Source organism: Orcinus orca, chromosome 1 (assembly GCF_937001465.1).
Source record: "Orcinus orca chromosome 1, mOrcOrc1.1, whole genome shotgun sequence".
NCBI classification, from domain to species: domain Eukaryota; kingdom Metazoa; phylum Chordata; class Mammalia; order Artiodactyla; family Delphinidae; genus Orcinus; species Orcinus orca.
In genome coordinates, this window is record NC_064559.1 from 169,766,919 (window position 1) to 169,781,092 (window position 14,174).

Sequence of the window (14,174 nt, forward strand, 5' to 3'; positions counted from 1 at the left end):
AGGAGCCAGAAATTTGTCTGCCCTCAGTAACAGCAACAACATTGGCAAAATTCCTTAGCGGAATTTTCCTTTGTTGTAGGAACCCTAAGTAACTGGCTACTTCATACCATTTTACCTGTGGAAGAAGTGACACATCTACATTGCAATCACTTCCTTTGGGAAACAAAGGGCTTCAAGGGAGAAAAACAAAACACATCTATTTTCCTACATGATACAAAAATAAAATCTAATGAGGCCAGGAAAAACAATACATCTCAAAGTTCTCAATAAAGAGCAATATAAAAGCAATCTATACATCATGTGTTTGTTCATTAATTCCTTCAATTATTTCTTTATTTAACTATCATTTATCGAGCACCATTTAGAATGCCATTGAGAGCACCATTGAGAATGTACAGGGGGTGGGAATGGTAAGAGTAGTAGTTGCATTAGTAATGGCTTAAAATTTGCCAAGTTATTACTATAGCTAGGCATTATTTCAGCAAATTTACATTTAACTCATTTAATCATCAAAACAACCCTGTAAATTAGGTACTTTTATTATCTTCATTTTATAGATGAGGACATTGGAACTCAGAGTAATGTCAAGAATAAGTGGTGGCACTGGGATACAAACCAAGACATTCTGGTTCCAGAGTCAAGTCCTTCACCATACTTCACCATCTCTGGGAAGAAAATCTTTATTTTTTTTTGCCAATCAAATCAACATTCAATTACATACTTCTAAATGTCCCATCTTCTGCATGTATTAACTTTAAAAAATATATATATAAAAATAACTCTTTTTATTACATGTATTTTAAAATATCAAAGCTATCAGAGTCTGACTTCCCATTTTACTACATGTATTTTAAAATATCAAAGCTATCAGAGTCTAAGACTTCCCAAAATTATCTTTTTCTTCTTGTTATTCCCAAAGATATGTAAATTCTCTTCAAAGCAAAAGCTCATATATTCCAAAACTGGATCAAATTAAGTACCTGACCTTAAGGAGTCTGCATCCTAACCGACGAGGTGGGAATTATATATACTCTAAAGGATAACAAAAAGAATATGGTAAGGATTCAGTGAACTGTGCAATGAGTAACATTCAAAGGAAAGAGATCACTGAGTTTGGGGGGTGGGGGAGGAGGGGTAGGTCAGGGGAAGAGGTCAGTTCTGAACTGGGCTTTGAAGAAAAGAGGCAGAATGCAAAGGCAGAGTGGAGGCAGATGGCATTACAGAGAGACAGAGCATCATGTACAAGAATGTAGAGACCAGAAATGAAAAGATGTGTTCAGAGGAAAGCAAGTAAAGGGCAGCACTCTAGTAGGTTTATGTAGGGGTACAGTGGTGGAAATGTCTAGAAAGGCAGTCTGAGAATAGATCACATAGAGACTTGAATATCAGTCTAACCAACTGTGGAGGGAATCTCATCTGCCACATTCAGTCTAATCTGAATCTTAATATACTTATCTTCTTACTGGATCACAAATTTGCTAAAATGATGCTAGTCATTTATAAAACTGCCTAAATTAAAAAGAAACTTATGGGGCTTCCCTGCTGGCGCAGTGGTTGAGAGTCCGGCTGCCGATGAAGGGGACGCGGGTTTGTGCCCCAGTCGGGGAAGATCCCACATGCCGCGGAGCAGCTGGGCCCGTGAGCCATGGCTGCTGAGCCTGCGCGTCCAGAGCCTGTGCTCCACAACAGGAGAGGCCACAACAGTGAGAGGCCCACGTACCGCAAAAAAAAAAAAAAAAAAGGAAACTTATGAAGAAATTCATTAAAAAGAATTCATAGAGATTCTTCATAGAAATTATGAAGTTGCTTTTAAAAAGCATAGCTCACACACAAAAAAAAAGCATAGCTCACAGAGTAACTTACAGATCTCCTAGTTCAACTCCATATTCATTTCTTACAGTCTCTTCATAACAACTTCCTCATGTAATGTTTTTTAAGCCTCTGTTTGAATAACTTTCAAAGTGATGGGGAGTTCGCTATAGGATCTGGGATGTCCTATACTAACTTGTCTAATCAAGACAATTCCTGGGCAAGTTAAGTAGAGATAAAGGACTATAAAACATCAGCTTTCTAGGATTCAATCCTGTAAATCAAAATAAAATAAAATCCTCTCTATATGCCACAATACAAGCTCTTTCAGTGGAGAATAAACATAGAAAACTATCTTTAGTATGGTAGAGTAGACATTTGTTGTTTTTGTTATCTAGGATCTTTTTTTCCCTAGTCCGACTTTGCTTGGGGGCAAGGGGGTTGGGGGAACCACCTTCTACTCTATAAGCTACGTATTTCTGATGAAGCAGATAACATCCCATTTCCAGAGGAAGAACATACAGCTATGAAATTGTGATTGGTCAGGACCAAGAAAGTGATTGAAGCTGAGGTATCAGCACTAATCCTCTTAATCCAGAAAGAGCAATAGCCTCCTATAGATTTGGAGTTCCACCAATGGAAGGCTGAAATTGCTGCAACCATCTTACTACCACAAAGGGAGAACTTATCTAAAAATGAAGCCAACCCCAAAGAACTAAGACCTAGAAATAGAGATGAGGGATCTTGGTCCTCATGACATTGTTTAAATGCCTACTTCAAACCACACCCAAGCTAGATGTGCTTTTTTCTTTTAAACCAGTTTGGGTTTTTTCTTTCACTTTCATCCCTAAGAGTACTACCCAACACACATGGTAACTGCCAAATCCTGTAACAAGAAAAGTAGGTTAACTTCTCAGCACTTATCTATTATTGTGCATTATTATATAATTTGGCTATACCAATAACCAACTATAGATACTAAATTTTAAAAATGAACTTGGCACATTTTAATTTTAACATAGCATTTCACTTTCAACATTGCCTTGCACTGTCTTGTTTCTAGACAAAAATCAGTATTTTAAGCAGAAGAAAATGACTATAACTTTACTATATATTATAACACTGTAAAGGCAAAAATAAACAACTCAGAAATTAAAAGTTTTCCTTACATCCTATCAGTTATTTAAAAAAAAAAAAAGAAAACAACAACAAAAAAAGACCCTAATGAACTATCCAGAAGCCATGTAAAGACTCTTACTTGAAGCTGAAGAGTATGTCGAAGAATAGTTTCTTCTAAGGCATGGATCCACTTCTCTCGCTCATCAGCATCACGAGCTGGAATAAAAGTTTATAAAAATTAAAACCTTAATTTCTACAATATATCTCCATATTTGGAAGCAAAAATTTTAAACCATGATGCTAATAGAAAAGGTTTCTGGTTGTGCCATTTCCTCAATAGACTTATCTTTCTATCCTTTCCAAAAATACAGCCATTTATATCAAAGGGAATAAATATGTTCAATAATAGCAGGCTACCTTCCCACTGAGAATAATCAGAAAAGCTAAAATAATTATTAAAAATAACTGTTTTGAAGGCATCAGAAAACAACAAGGTAGTAAAGAATTAACAGGCCAAAATCTAGGAAAAGACAAACATCTAGAAGATGGTATATAGGGCCACTTTCCTCCTGGAGGCATTGTACATTCCAGGAGAGAAGTTGTAGATTGAGCAATTTCTTAAAAGCCTTGTCAGTATGTGTGGGCAGGGGGCATATGGGAACTCTCAATTCTTCTGTGAACTTAAAACTACTCTAAAAAATAAACTCTATTAAAAGAAAAAAAAGTCTTATCAGGCCAAAAATTGGAGACCAGGGCCCACCAAGAGTGGTGGCTCTGGCAAATAGCTCAAGTTTTGATTGGGACCTCAAAGGGCTGCACCTTGGAATTAAGAATAAAACAATTAAAATAATTGCTCAGTCATGTGGGTGGCCAGAAAAATCTTGATGCCTGAAATGGGTTAAAACTCCCCCAGGTTTTTAGTGACTCTAAGCACCTAGCTAGCAAAAGCAAATGAAAGTCTTTTCTGTAGAAAGATAACATAATCTCAGCTGCCAAATTATTTCTAAAAACAATTTTAAATACAATGTCTAGCACATAAGCAAAGATAACCAAAGATATACAAGGAGACAAGCACACATAAATGAGAATCACATGACAATAGAAACAGAAGAACAAGAGCTCCAGATAGCTGAACAAACAATCCCGCACTTTAAAAGTAACTATGCTTAATACATTCAACAAAAGACTGGAAACTTTGACAGAGACTTAGAAACCATTTTATAAATGATATACATTTTTTAAATAATTGAATATAAATTGTAAAATTGAAAAACATAATAAGCAAAATTAAGAACTCAATGGATGAGTCTTACAGCAGATTAAATCAACTAAGAAACCGTGAGAGAACTGGAAGAGAGATCAGAAGAAACTCTTCAGAACAAAAGACAATGAGTCAAAGAGATAGAAAATATAGAAGAAAGGGAGAGCAACATAGAGAGTAAGAGGGTGTAATGTGCATGTGATTGGAATACCAAAAAGAGACAAAAGAGAGAATGGAATAGAAACACTATCTGGCTAAGAATTTTTCAAAACAGATGAAAGACATTAAGCCACAGATTTCAGAAGTCCTAAGAATTCTAAGCAGAATAAATCAAAAACAAACAAACAAAACCCCACAGATAGGCACATCCCAGCAAAACTTACTGCAAACCAAAGATAGAGGAAATATCTTAAAAATAGTTGCGGTGGAGGTGGGGGGTGGGGAACAGAGAGAGAAAGGAGGACAGATTACTTTCAAAAAAGCAACAATTAAATTGTCCTAGGTCACAAAAGAAACAGTGGGGACCGGAAGACAAGACAGTACTATACTTAATGGCTAAAAGAAAATAACTTCCAATCTAGAATTTAATGAAAAATACCTTTCAGGAATTAAGATGAAATAAAGTCATTTTCAGACAAACAAAAATCAGAGAATTTGTCATCAGCATATATTTATTAAAGAAAATTTGTAAAGGTATTCTCCATGCATAGAGAATAATGTCTAATGGAAAGTGGTAGAAGCAGGAAAAATGTAGAGTAACAAAAATGATAAGTACATGAGTAAAACTAAGTGAATATTGACTACATAAAATGATAATATCTTGTGAGGTTTTAAATAAATGCATACAAAATTAAATGCAAAACAACTGCAAATAGACTGGGAAAGGGGAAATGGAGTTAAAGAATTCTAAGGTTCTTACATTGTTTGGAAAGAAAATTACCAACTAACATTTGATTTTGACAATTGAAGGATTTTGTCATAATTTTTAGAGTAATCATTGAAAGGGTTTTTTTTTTAAGTGTTTAACTTCCAAAATAATAAAATTTTACAATCCAATAATAAAAAATAATCCAATAATTGACAAAAAGGAGAAAAAAGAAACAAAATATGTAAGACAAAAAGGAAAGATGGTAAAATGGTAAATTTTTAAGCCTAAAAACATCAATAATTAAATTAAATGTAAATGAACTAAATGCTCCAACTAAAAAAGAAAGGTTTTTAAACAAGATTTTATATGATGCTTACAAGAGATACTTATTAAATATAAGGGTACAGAAGTATTGAAAATAAGAGTATAGAAAAAGATATACCATAGAAACACTAACTCCCAAAAGGTGATGTTATTTAAATCACATAAAATAGACATTATCACAAAAAGTCTTCAAGAGGCTCACTTTGTAAATACAAGTGTTCTATTAATCAGGAAGATATAAATTTATATGTAACTAAAATAACATGAAATATATACATACATGTTTTTAACACATCTCTCTTATTAACCAATAGATCAAGCAGACAGAAAAATAAGTAAGAACCTAGAAGATCTGAACAATTCCTGATGAATAAACTTGATCCAATGGGCATATATAGAACTCTGTGCACACAAAGTGTAAAAGAGACGTTCTTTTCTAGCACACACAGACTATTTCAAAAAATTGACCACATAATGGACCCTAAAGAAGTCTTAACAAATTTCAAAGGAGTTAAATCACACACAGTATATTAACAGTGAAAATGTAAGCTAGAAATCAGCTATAAGAATATAAATTAGAAAATACTCAGGTATTTGGAAAAAAGTTTTTAAAAACCACTAAATAATCTATTGGTCAAAGAAAAATATCTCACTAGAAATCAGAAAATATTTGAAACTGCATACATGAAAACATGACATATTGAAAACTGTTGGATGCAGTTTAAAGCAGTGCATAAAGCGAAATTTATAGCCTTAAATGCATACATTTAGAAAAGCAAAAAGGTTGAAATAACAGGAAATTAAATTCGAAATAAGTAGAAAGGAAATGATAAGGAACATAAATCAATCAAGTAGAGAGCAAACAATAAGATAGATCAATAAAGCCTAAAGTTGGTTACCTGAAATAACTAATGAAATTGATGAACTTCTAGCAAGACTGATAGGAGGAGGTGACTCAGGTCATTAACATCATGAATGAGAAAGAGGACATCACAATAGATGCACACTTTCAGAAGTTTATAAGAGAATGTTATGAATAACTCCATGATGATAGAAATGAAAAATTTAATTAAATGGAAAATTTTCTTTACAGCCTACCAAAACTTCCACAAGAAGAAATTTTAAAATTTGGATAGTTCTGTAACTATTAGATAAGACCACAGGAAAGTGCCCTTGGTAGAACAAAAATACTCTATATAAAAATAATTGAAAAATCATCCCACTAAGAAAACTCCAGGCCCAGAAAGTTTCACCAGAGCACTCTGTCAAACATTTAAGGAAGAAATAATGCCAATCTAACACAAAATATTCCAGAGAATCGAAAAAGAAGAATACTCCCCAGCTCTTGTAAGGTCAACATAACTTGGATATTAACCTGACAAGACTATTATGAGAGAAAAGAATTTAAGGCAATTCTAATGCAATAAAATACATGCAAAAGTCCTTTATAAAACTGTAATACGTCAAGTCGAAGTTCAGTGTATTCCAGAAATACAAGGTTGGTTGAGTATGCAAAAAATCAAGCAACATCCAACAATATAAAAATACACATGAACAAGGTTATTCACTGTAGCATTGCTTATAATTACAAAATATTGGAAAGAGCCTCAATACTCAGACAGAGGAAGGTGGTTGAATAAACCATGGAGTACAATGCAGGTGTAAAAAAGAGAACAAGGAAGATCACTTTTGAGTGATTTTTCAGATACACTATTAAATGAAAAAAAGAAGAAAGAGGAGGATATAAGAAAATATACATGCATCTGCTTGTTTGTGCAAAATAAATAGAAGAAGGATGAACTATAAACTAAAGAGACTGGTTACCTACAAAGCACAGTGGGAAAGGATGGAAATCAGGGAAAACAGGAATGAGTTAGTAGGGATACAGAGGTAGCAACACTGCTCTGAATTTATTGTTTTGTATATACTCAGACTCTTTAGAACCATAGTAACATTTCATACATTCTCCCCCTAAATAAATAATTTTAAATCAAACCAGGATGGAGAGGGGGAACCCAGAACAGAATATAAATAGTAACAAATTAATCTAACTGTATTACAAATGAATAAGACAATCACAAAGAAGGGTATGAGGAAGAAAAAATTAAACCCAACTAACTTTGAAAACAGTATTCTAACTAGATAATGCAAGGCTAAACCAAAACATAACCATACACAAACACTGTACAAAAACTGCACAAATACTGTAAATCTGGTTTTCATAGGAGTATAGTTTAGCAATTCTGTAACTACAAACAAGTGAATATATTGTAGATTATAAGAACCAGGTTTCTCACCGTCCGAGGGAAAAAAATTACAAATAAGGAAAGGGAGAAGGCTAGAATGAGCCATGTGGTGTTGGACTAGAATTGGAGGTATCAATATGGACTCAGGGTTTTAGATAGTTAGACAGATACATACATACATAGGAAGTGACTGAAAAAGAATGGGGGCACGTCAAAAGGAAACAGGAGCCAACCTGAAGGAGTTCCAATAACCAAAGCCTAAAGAATGTGAGCAACAGAATAACTGATAGTACTGAATTATAATTCATAGAATAAAATAAATATCTAAGAGTGCAATATTGATATAAATAAATTACTTGAATAAGTAAATAAATAGGGAAGAAGGCACAGCTCTTTCTTCAGAAGAGTTACAATTCATAAGTATTATAGGGATGAAAGAAATTTTTAAATCACCTTTAGACAAACGCGACAGCAATAATTACTGAAGGCAAGATCCACCAATGGCATACTGATAGCTAAAAACAGTGGGCAAAAGTTTGAGGAGAAACAGGATATTAGCAGAGTCTCAAAGTTATCTCCCCCAATATATTTATCAACTATGAAGGGAAGAACAGTACTTTCATGATGGAGATGTCTGGCAGACACCACCTTAATCCAGTGATCAAGGTTAACATCACCAGTAACAAATGTCTTGATGCATACCATCCCCCCCACAATATGACCCACTGAGAAGGAAACGGCATCACTTCTGTAGTATTCTTGCCAAAAAACACATAATCTCAATCTAATCATGAGAAAACATCAGATAAACCTAAACTGAGAGACAATCTACAAAATAACTAATACTCATCAAAAATGTCAAAGTCACGAAAGACAAGAAAAGAACAAGGAACTCTCATAACTAAATGCAATATGGGATCTTAGATTGAACTCTGGAACAGAAAGGGGGCATTAGAAGGGAAAAATCAAATGAGCTCTGTGTTTTAGTTAAAAGTATTGTACCAAATGGGTCAACTCAGGACATCAGAGCCTGAGCAACACATGGAGGGCATACATCAAGCCAAGGGACAACCTGGCATGGGGTATCAAAGCCAGCAGGATGAAGAGGGAAACTATACAGTGGAAAAGTGCAGCATGGAGAGTCAGAGCCCAAGAAAGGTGAGGAAGGAGTCCACATTGTCGGGGGCGGGGTCAGCCTGGCACAAGGTTTACCAGGCTGAGTGTAATGAGGGTGACATGCACACAAGGAAGTGGGTGATGATGGGAAACTTAATTACATACAGAAGGATTGATCAAATGAGTAAATATATATAAAGGGTTTCTCACTGTTGGAAAATATTAATAGTTAGAAAAGTGATAAGGGAGAAAACCAGAATGATTTTTGTGATGTTAGATTGGAAATAGAGGTATCAGTATGAACTCATGGTTTTCAATATTTATGTAAATAAATACATATGGAAATATGGACATGAATACACATTTATGTACACATGTATATTACATTCATACGTTTCCTAGCTCTGAGAGGGCCTGGGCACCATGACAGCCAACAGCAATAAGTACACCTAGCAGCAGGTATTGATTCTAAATACTATTCTCCATTAAGAGGAACTAAGGCTCCTTGGAAAAATGGTTGATTCCGGGACTAGGACAGGGAAGATAGAAAATTAGTCTGGAACATCTTTTTTGTGCCAGAAAGTAAGGAAGAAAATACTCAGAGAATGATAGGAACATGTCAAGAGAACACAGAAGTCAGCTTAAAGAAAATCCTACGGGCCAAATCAAGGACAATTTGAGCATTAAAATAAATAATGATAGTAAAGAATTATAATCCATTAAGTAAAACAGGAAACCATGAGTTACTACTGATACACATAAATTGAAAGTTTGTTGAGGAATGGGATTCAGCATAGCTTCAAAATACCTCCCCACAAAATATTAAGAAGGGAAAAAGACAAAATTTAACAACAAAAGCCTGGCAGATACCATCTCAATCAGGTTATCACAGTAAATGTCATCAGTTATGGGACAAATTAAAATTCTGTGATAAAAACACAGAATCACTTCTGTGATATTCGGGCCAGATATATAATCTGAATCATGAAGAAACATCAGGAAAAAACAAAGTGAGCGACATTCTACAAAATAATTAGCCTATAATCTTTAAAAGTGTCAAGGACATAAAAGTCAAGGAAAGACTGAGGAACTGTTCCAGACTGAAGGAGACTACAGAGACATGACAGCTAAATGCAAAATGTGATTCTGAACCAGATTCTCTTTCTATAAAGGACATTATTGGGACAACTGGCAAAACCTGAATAGAGTCTAAGGATTAGATGGTATTAATGCATCAATGTTAATTTCCTGATTTTAATGGTTGCATAGTGTGTATACAGGAAAACTTCCTTGTTTGCAGGAAATATATAATAATAAAACATTCAGGGGTGATGGGACATCCATTTAACAACTTACTTTCAAATAGTTCTGGGGCGGGGGTCAAAGTTCTTTGTACTGTATTTGCAACTTTTTTGTGTGAGATTATTCAAATTTTTAAAAACTGTATTTTAAAGGCATTATTATAATAAATCAAAGAAGACATAAATAAACAGAAATACTGTTTCACGGGTTGGAAGATTCAATACTATAACAATATTTGAATTGATCTATAGATTAAATGCAATGCAAATCAAAAGTCCAAAACACATTTTGGGGAATCTGACAAGCTGATTCTAAAATACAAATACAGGGAATTCCCTGGTGGTTCAGTGGTTAGGACTCCACACTTCCACTGCCGGGGCCATGCGTTCAATCCCGGGTTGGGGAACTAAAGATCTTGCAGGCCATGCAGTGCGACCCCCCCAAAAAACAAAAAAACCCAAAAAACAAAAAACAATACAAAGACAAAATGGTACAAAAGATAAAGAATAGCAAAGGCTTTCTTGAAAAGAGAGAAGCATTCTTAGAGGATTTACTCTATCACATATAAAGTCTTACTACAAAGCTACAACAATTAAGAAAAAGTGGTACTGGAGCTAGGATAAACAGCAAACCAATGAAACAGAACAGAGCCCAGAAACAGACCCACTCATATATATGGACACTTGGTTTGTGGTTAGCGTGGTTCCAAAGAACAATAAGGAACAATCTTTCAATAAATGGTGTTAGGACAATGGGGGGGGGGAAATGAAACTTGATCCTACCTTGTACTATACATAAAAATCAATTCCAGGTGATTCCCTAATTCTTAAATATGAAAGAAAAACAATACATTTTCCAGAAGGTAAAACAGGAGAATATCGTCATAACTTTGGGATAGAAGAAAGCTTCTTAAACAGGGTACAAAACTTAAACAAGATATAAAGACAATGACATAAATTTAACTACATCAAACTTAACAATTTGGGTTCATCAAAAGACACCATTTAGAGAATATCATGGTAAACAACTGTGACATATGAAATTAAAGAACATGGACTCCAGAGCCAGAACGTCCAGGTTCAACTCTGAACTTTGCTGTCTATTAACCATACGACTTTCAACAAGTTACTTAACCTTTTTAAGTCTCAGTGTTCTCATCTGTAAAATGAGGACAGTAATAGAATCTATCCCATAAGGTTATTACAGAGATTAAATGAGTTAGTCCAAATATAACACTTGGACAGGTAAATGGCATAAGGTAAGTGCTCAATAAGCAGTAATTATTATTATCATCACTGTTGAGCATTTATTATAACTTATCCCTGACTCCATGGAGCTCAAAAATCTGGTAAAAAAGACAGATTTGTATTTAGCTGTATAAATACATAGCTTATGTCACCACCAAAGGGTATGAATGAAAAATCAGGGAAGAACTCCTTAAGGAGTTTAGATCTTAAAGAATAGTAATTAGTTTGTCAAATAGAGAAAGATAAGGACATCCTGAAAGTGGAAAGACACTAACAAAAGCACTTAAGCATGAAAAGGGTGAAAACTGGGAAACTGGTTTCAATGTGTCTGGAATAGTAGGCTGACAGGGGAAGAGGAAATGGCAAGAGTTTAGGATCCCATCCCAAGGAGTGTGAATGGACTTTATGACAATGGGAAGCCCCTGAAGAATTTCAAGCATGAGAGTGACATGGTCTAATTTGCATATTAAAATTATCAATCTGGCAGCGCTGTGGACAATGAAAACTGAAGGTGGCAAAAACAGAGGTGGCAGTCCAGTTAGGAAGTGGTTGTGAGAGTGAGGTCTGAACTGAGAAATGTCTGGGACGTGACATGAGGCACCATTCTCACAGCCATCAGGGCACCAATAGCAATCACCTTTAAATCTGCCACCTCCTCACAAACAAGCACCAGATCCTTCCTTGACATAGTCCCTCTCTCTACCCTTTCTTTCCATCCCTACTGACAACATGCTCGTTCAAGCTCTCATACAGTCTCATGCCTGTAAACAAAACATCACCACAAAAGTAGTACATGTGCTTAACTCAAATGCAGCCTGCACACCTCACTCAGATTTGAGCTTATATTGCAAGGCTGCTTCCATCAAAAACCTTAACATTCTCCCATACCCTACTGAATGTACCTAACCTCCCTAACAGTAAAGGTCCTCCACATCTTTTATTTCATGCCTCTTTTATACGAACCAAACCACCTTCTCATTGGCCCCTAAACACTCTAAATGAATTGTTTTCCTGTTCATGGCATACTTTCCCCCTCCTCGAATCTTAACACCGACTCTACCCTCCTTCCCATCTTTAAGCCCCATGTGCCTCAGAACAAGTCCTAGTTCTCCTCCTTTTGACATGCCTCCATTCTTTTTCATGCACTTCCTATCTATCTATCTATCTATCTGTCTAAAATCATGAGTTCATATTGATACCTCCAATTCTAGTCCAACACCACATGGCTTATAGGCTCGCTGGCATAAAGATAGATATATAGACCAATGGAACACAGAAGAGCACAGAAATAAACGCTTATGTATGGGCAAATGATTTTTGACAAGGGTGCCAAGACTATACAATGGGGAAAAGACAGTCTCTTCAACAAATGGTGCTGGAAAAAGTGGATATCCACATTCAAAAGAATGAAGATGGACCCTTACCATATACAAAAATTGACAGAAAATTCATAGTTATTGACACTCTGTGCATCTTGTGGGATCTTAGTTCCCTGGCCAGGGACTGAACCCAGGTGCACGGCAGTGAAAGCATGGAGTCCTAACCACTGGACTGCCAAGGAATTCCCTGAAAATGTTTTAAAGACTTAAATGTAAGACTTAAAACTATTAAACTCCTAGAAGAAAACATAGGGGGAAATCTTTAGAACATTGGATTTGCAGGGATTTCTTGAATATGATATCAAAAGCACAGGCAATAAAATTTAAAAATAGACAAATAGAACTACAGTAGTCCTCCTTTATCCACAGTTTCACTTTCTGCAGTTTTGGTTACTCCCCCACGCCCCCACCCCCTGGTTAACCAGGTCCTAAAACATTAAATGGAAATAAACAATTCATAAGTTTTAAACTGTGCATCATTCCGAGTAGCTTGATGAAATCTCACACTGTCCTGCTTTGTCCTGTCCAGGATCCCCAACCATCGACATAATGCACTTCTTACACCCAACAATCAAAACTGTCATGGTTCCATGATCCACCCTAAGCAGATGATCCTCCTTCCAATGCATCATCAGGTCAATGGTAGCCTAATGTTACTTCATAATGCCTTCATCATTTACCTCACTTCATCTCATCACTAGGCATTTTATCATCTCACATCATCAAAGGAAGAAGTTGAGTACAGTACAATAATGTATTTTGAGAGAGGCCACATTCATATAACTTTTATTACAGTATCATTATAATTGTTCTATGTTATTATTATTGTTTTTAATCTCTTACTGTGCCTAATGTAAATTAAACTTTATCATAGGTATGTATGTATAGGAAAAAAAACAGTATATATAGAGTTCAGTACTATCTGCGGTTTCAGGCATCCACTGGGTGTCTTGGAATGTATCCCCGTGATACGGGGGGACTACTGTACAACAAACTTAAAAATTTATGTGCATCAAAGGAAACAATCAACACAGAGAAAAGGCAACCTAAAGAATAGGAGAAGATAACTGCAAATCATATATCTGATAAGGGGTTAATATCCAGAATACATAAGGAACATCTACAATTCAACAACAACAACTTGATTAAAAAAATGGGCAAAGGACAGCAATCAAACAAGAAAAAGAAGTAAAACGTATCCAAATTGGAAGGGAAGAGGTAAAACTGTCATTATATGAAGATGACATGATACTATATACAGAAAACCCTAAAGACTCCGCACAAAAACTATTAGAATTGATAAACGAATTCAGCAAGGTAGCAGGATATCAAATTAACATACAGAAATCTGTTGCATTTCTTTACACTAACAATAAAGTATTAGAAAGGGAAAGTAAACCAAAAATCCCTTTTAAAATCCCATCAAAAAGATGAAATACTTAGGAATAAACCTGACCAAGGAGGAAAGAGACTTATATGCTGAGAACTATAAAATATTGATAA

General features: G+C 35.2%; 1 protein-coding gene across 5 annotated transcripts in view; it reads right to left on the reverse strand.

Annotated features, from left to right (window-relative positions):
* Positions 1–14,174, reverse strand: part of OSBPL9 (oxysterol binding protein like 9) — a 167,526-nt gene that overhangs the window by 66,280 nt on the left and 87,072 nt on the right. For all 5 annotated transcript variants that reach the window (XM_049700106.1, XM_004273865.4, XM_004273866.4 and 2 more), the window contains exon 4: positions 3,068–3,144. In XM_049700106.1, the coding sequence (XP_049556063.1) occupies positions 3,068–3,144 (77 nt within the window). The remainder of the gene's footprint in view (positions 1–3,067; positions 3,145–14,174) is intronic.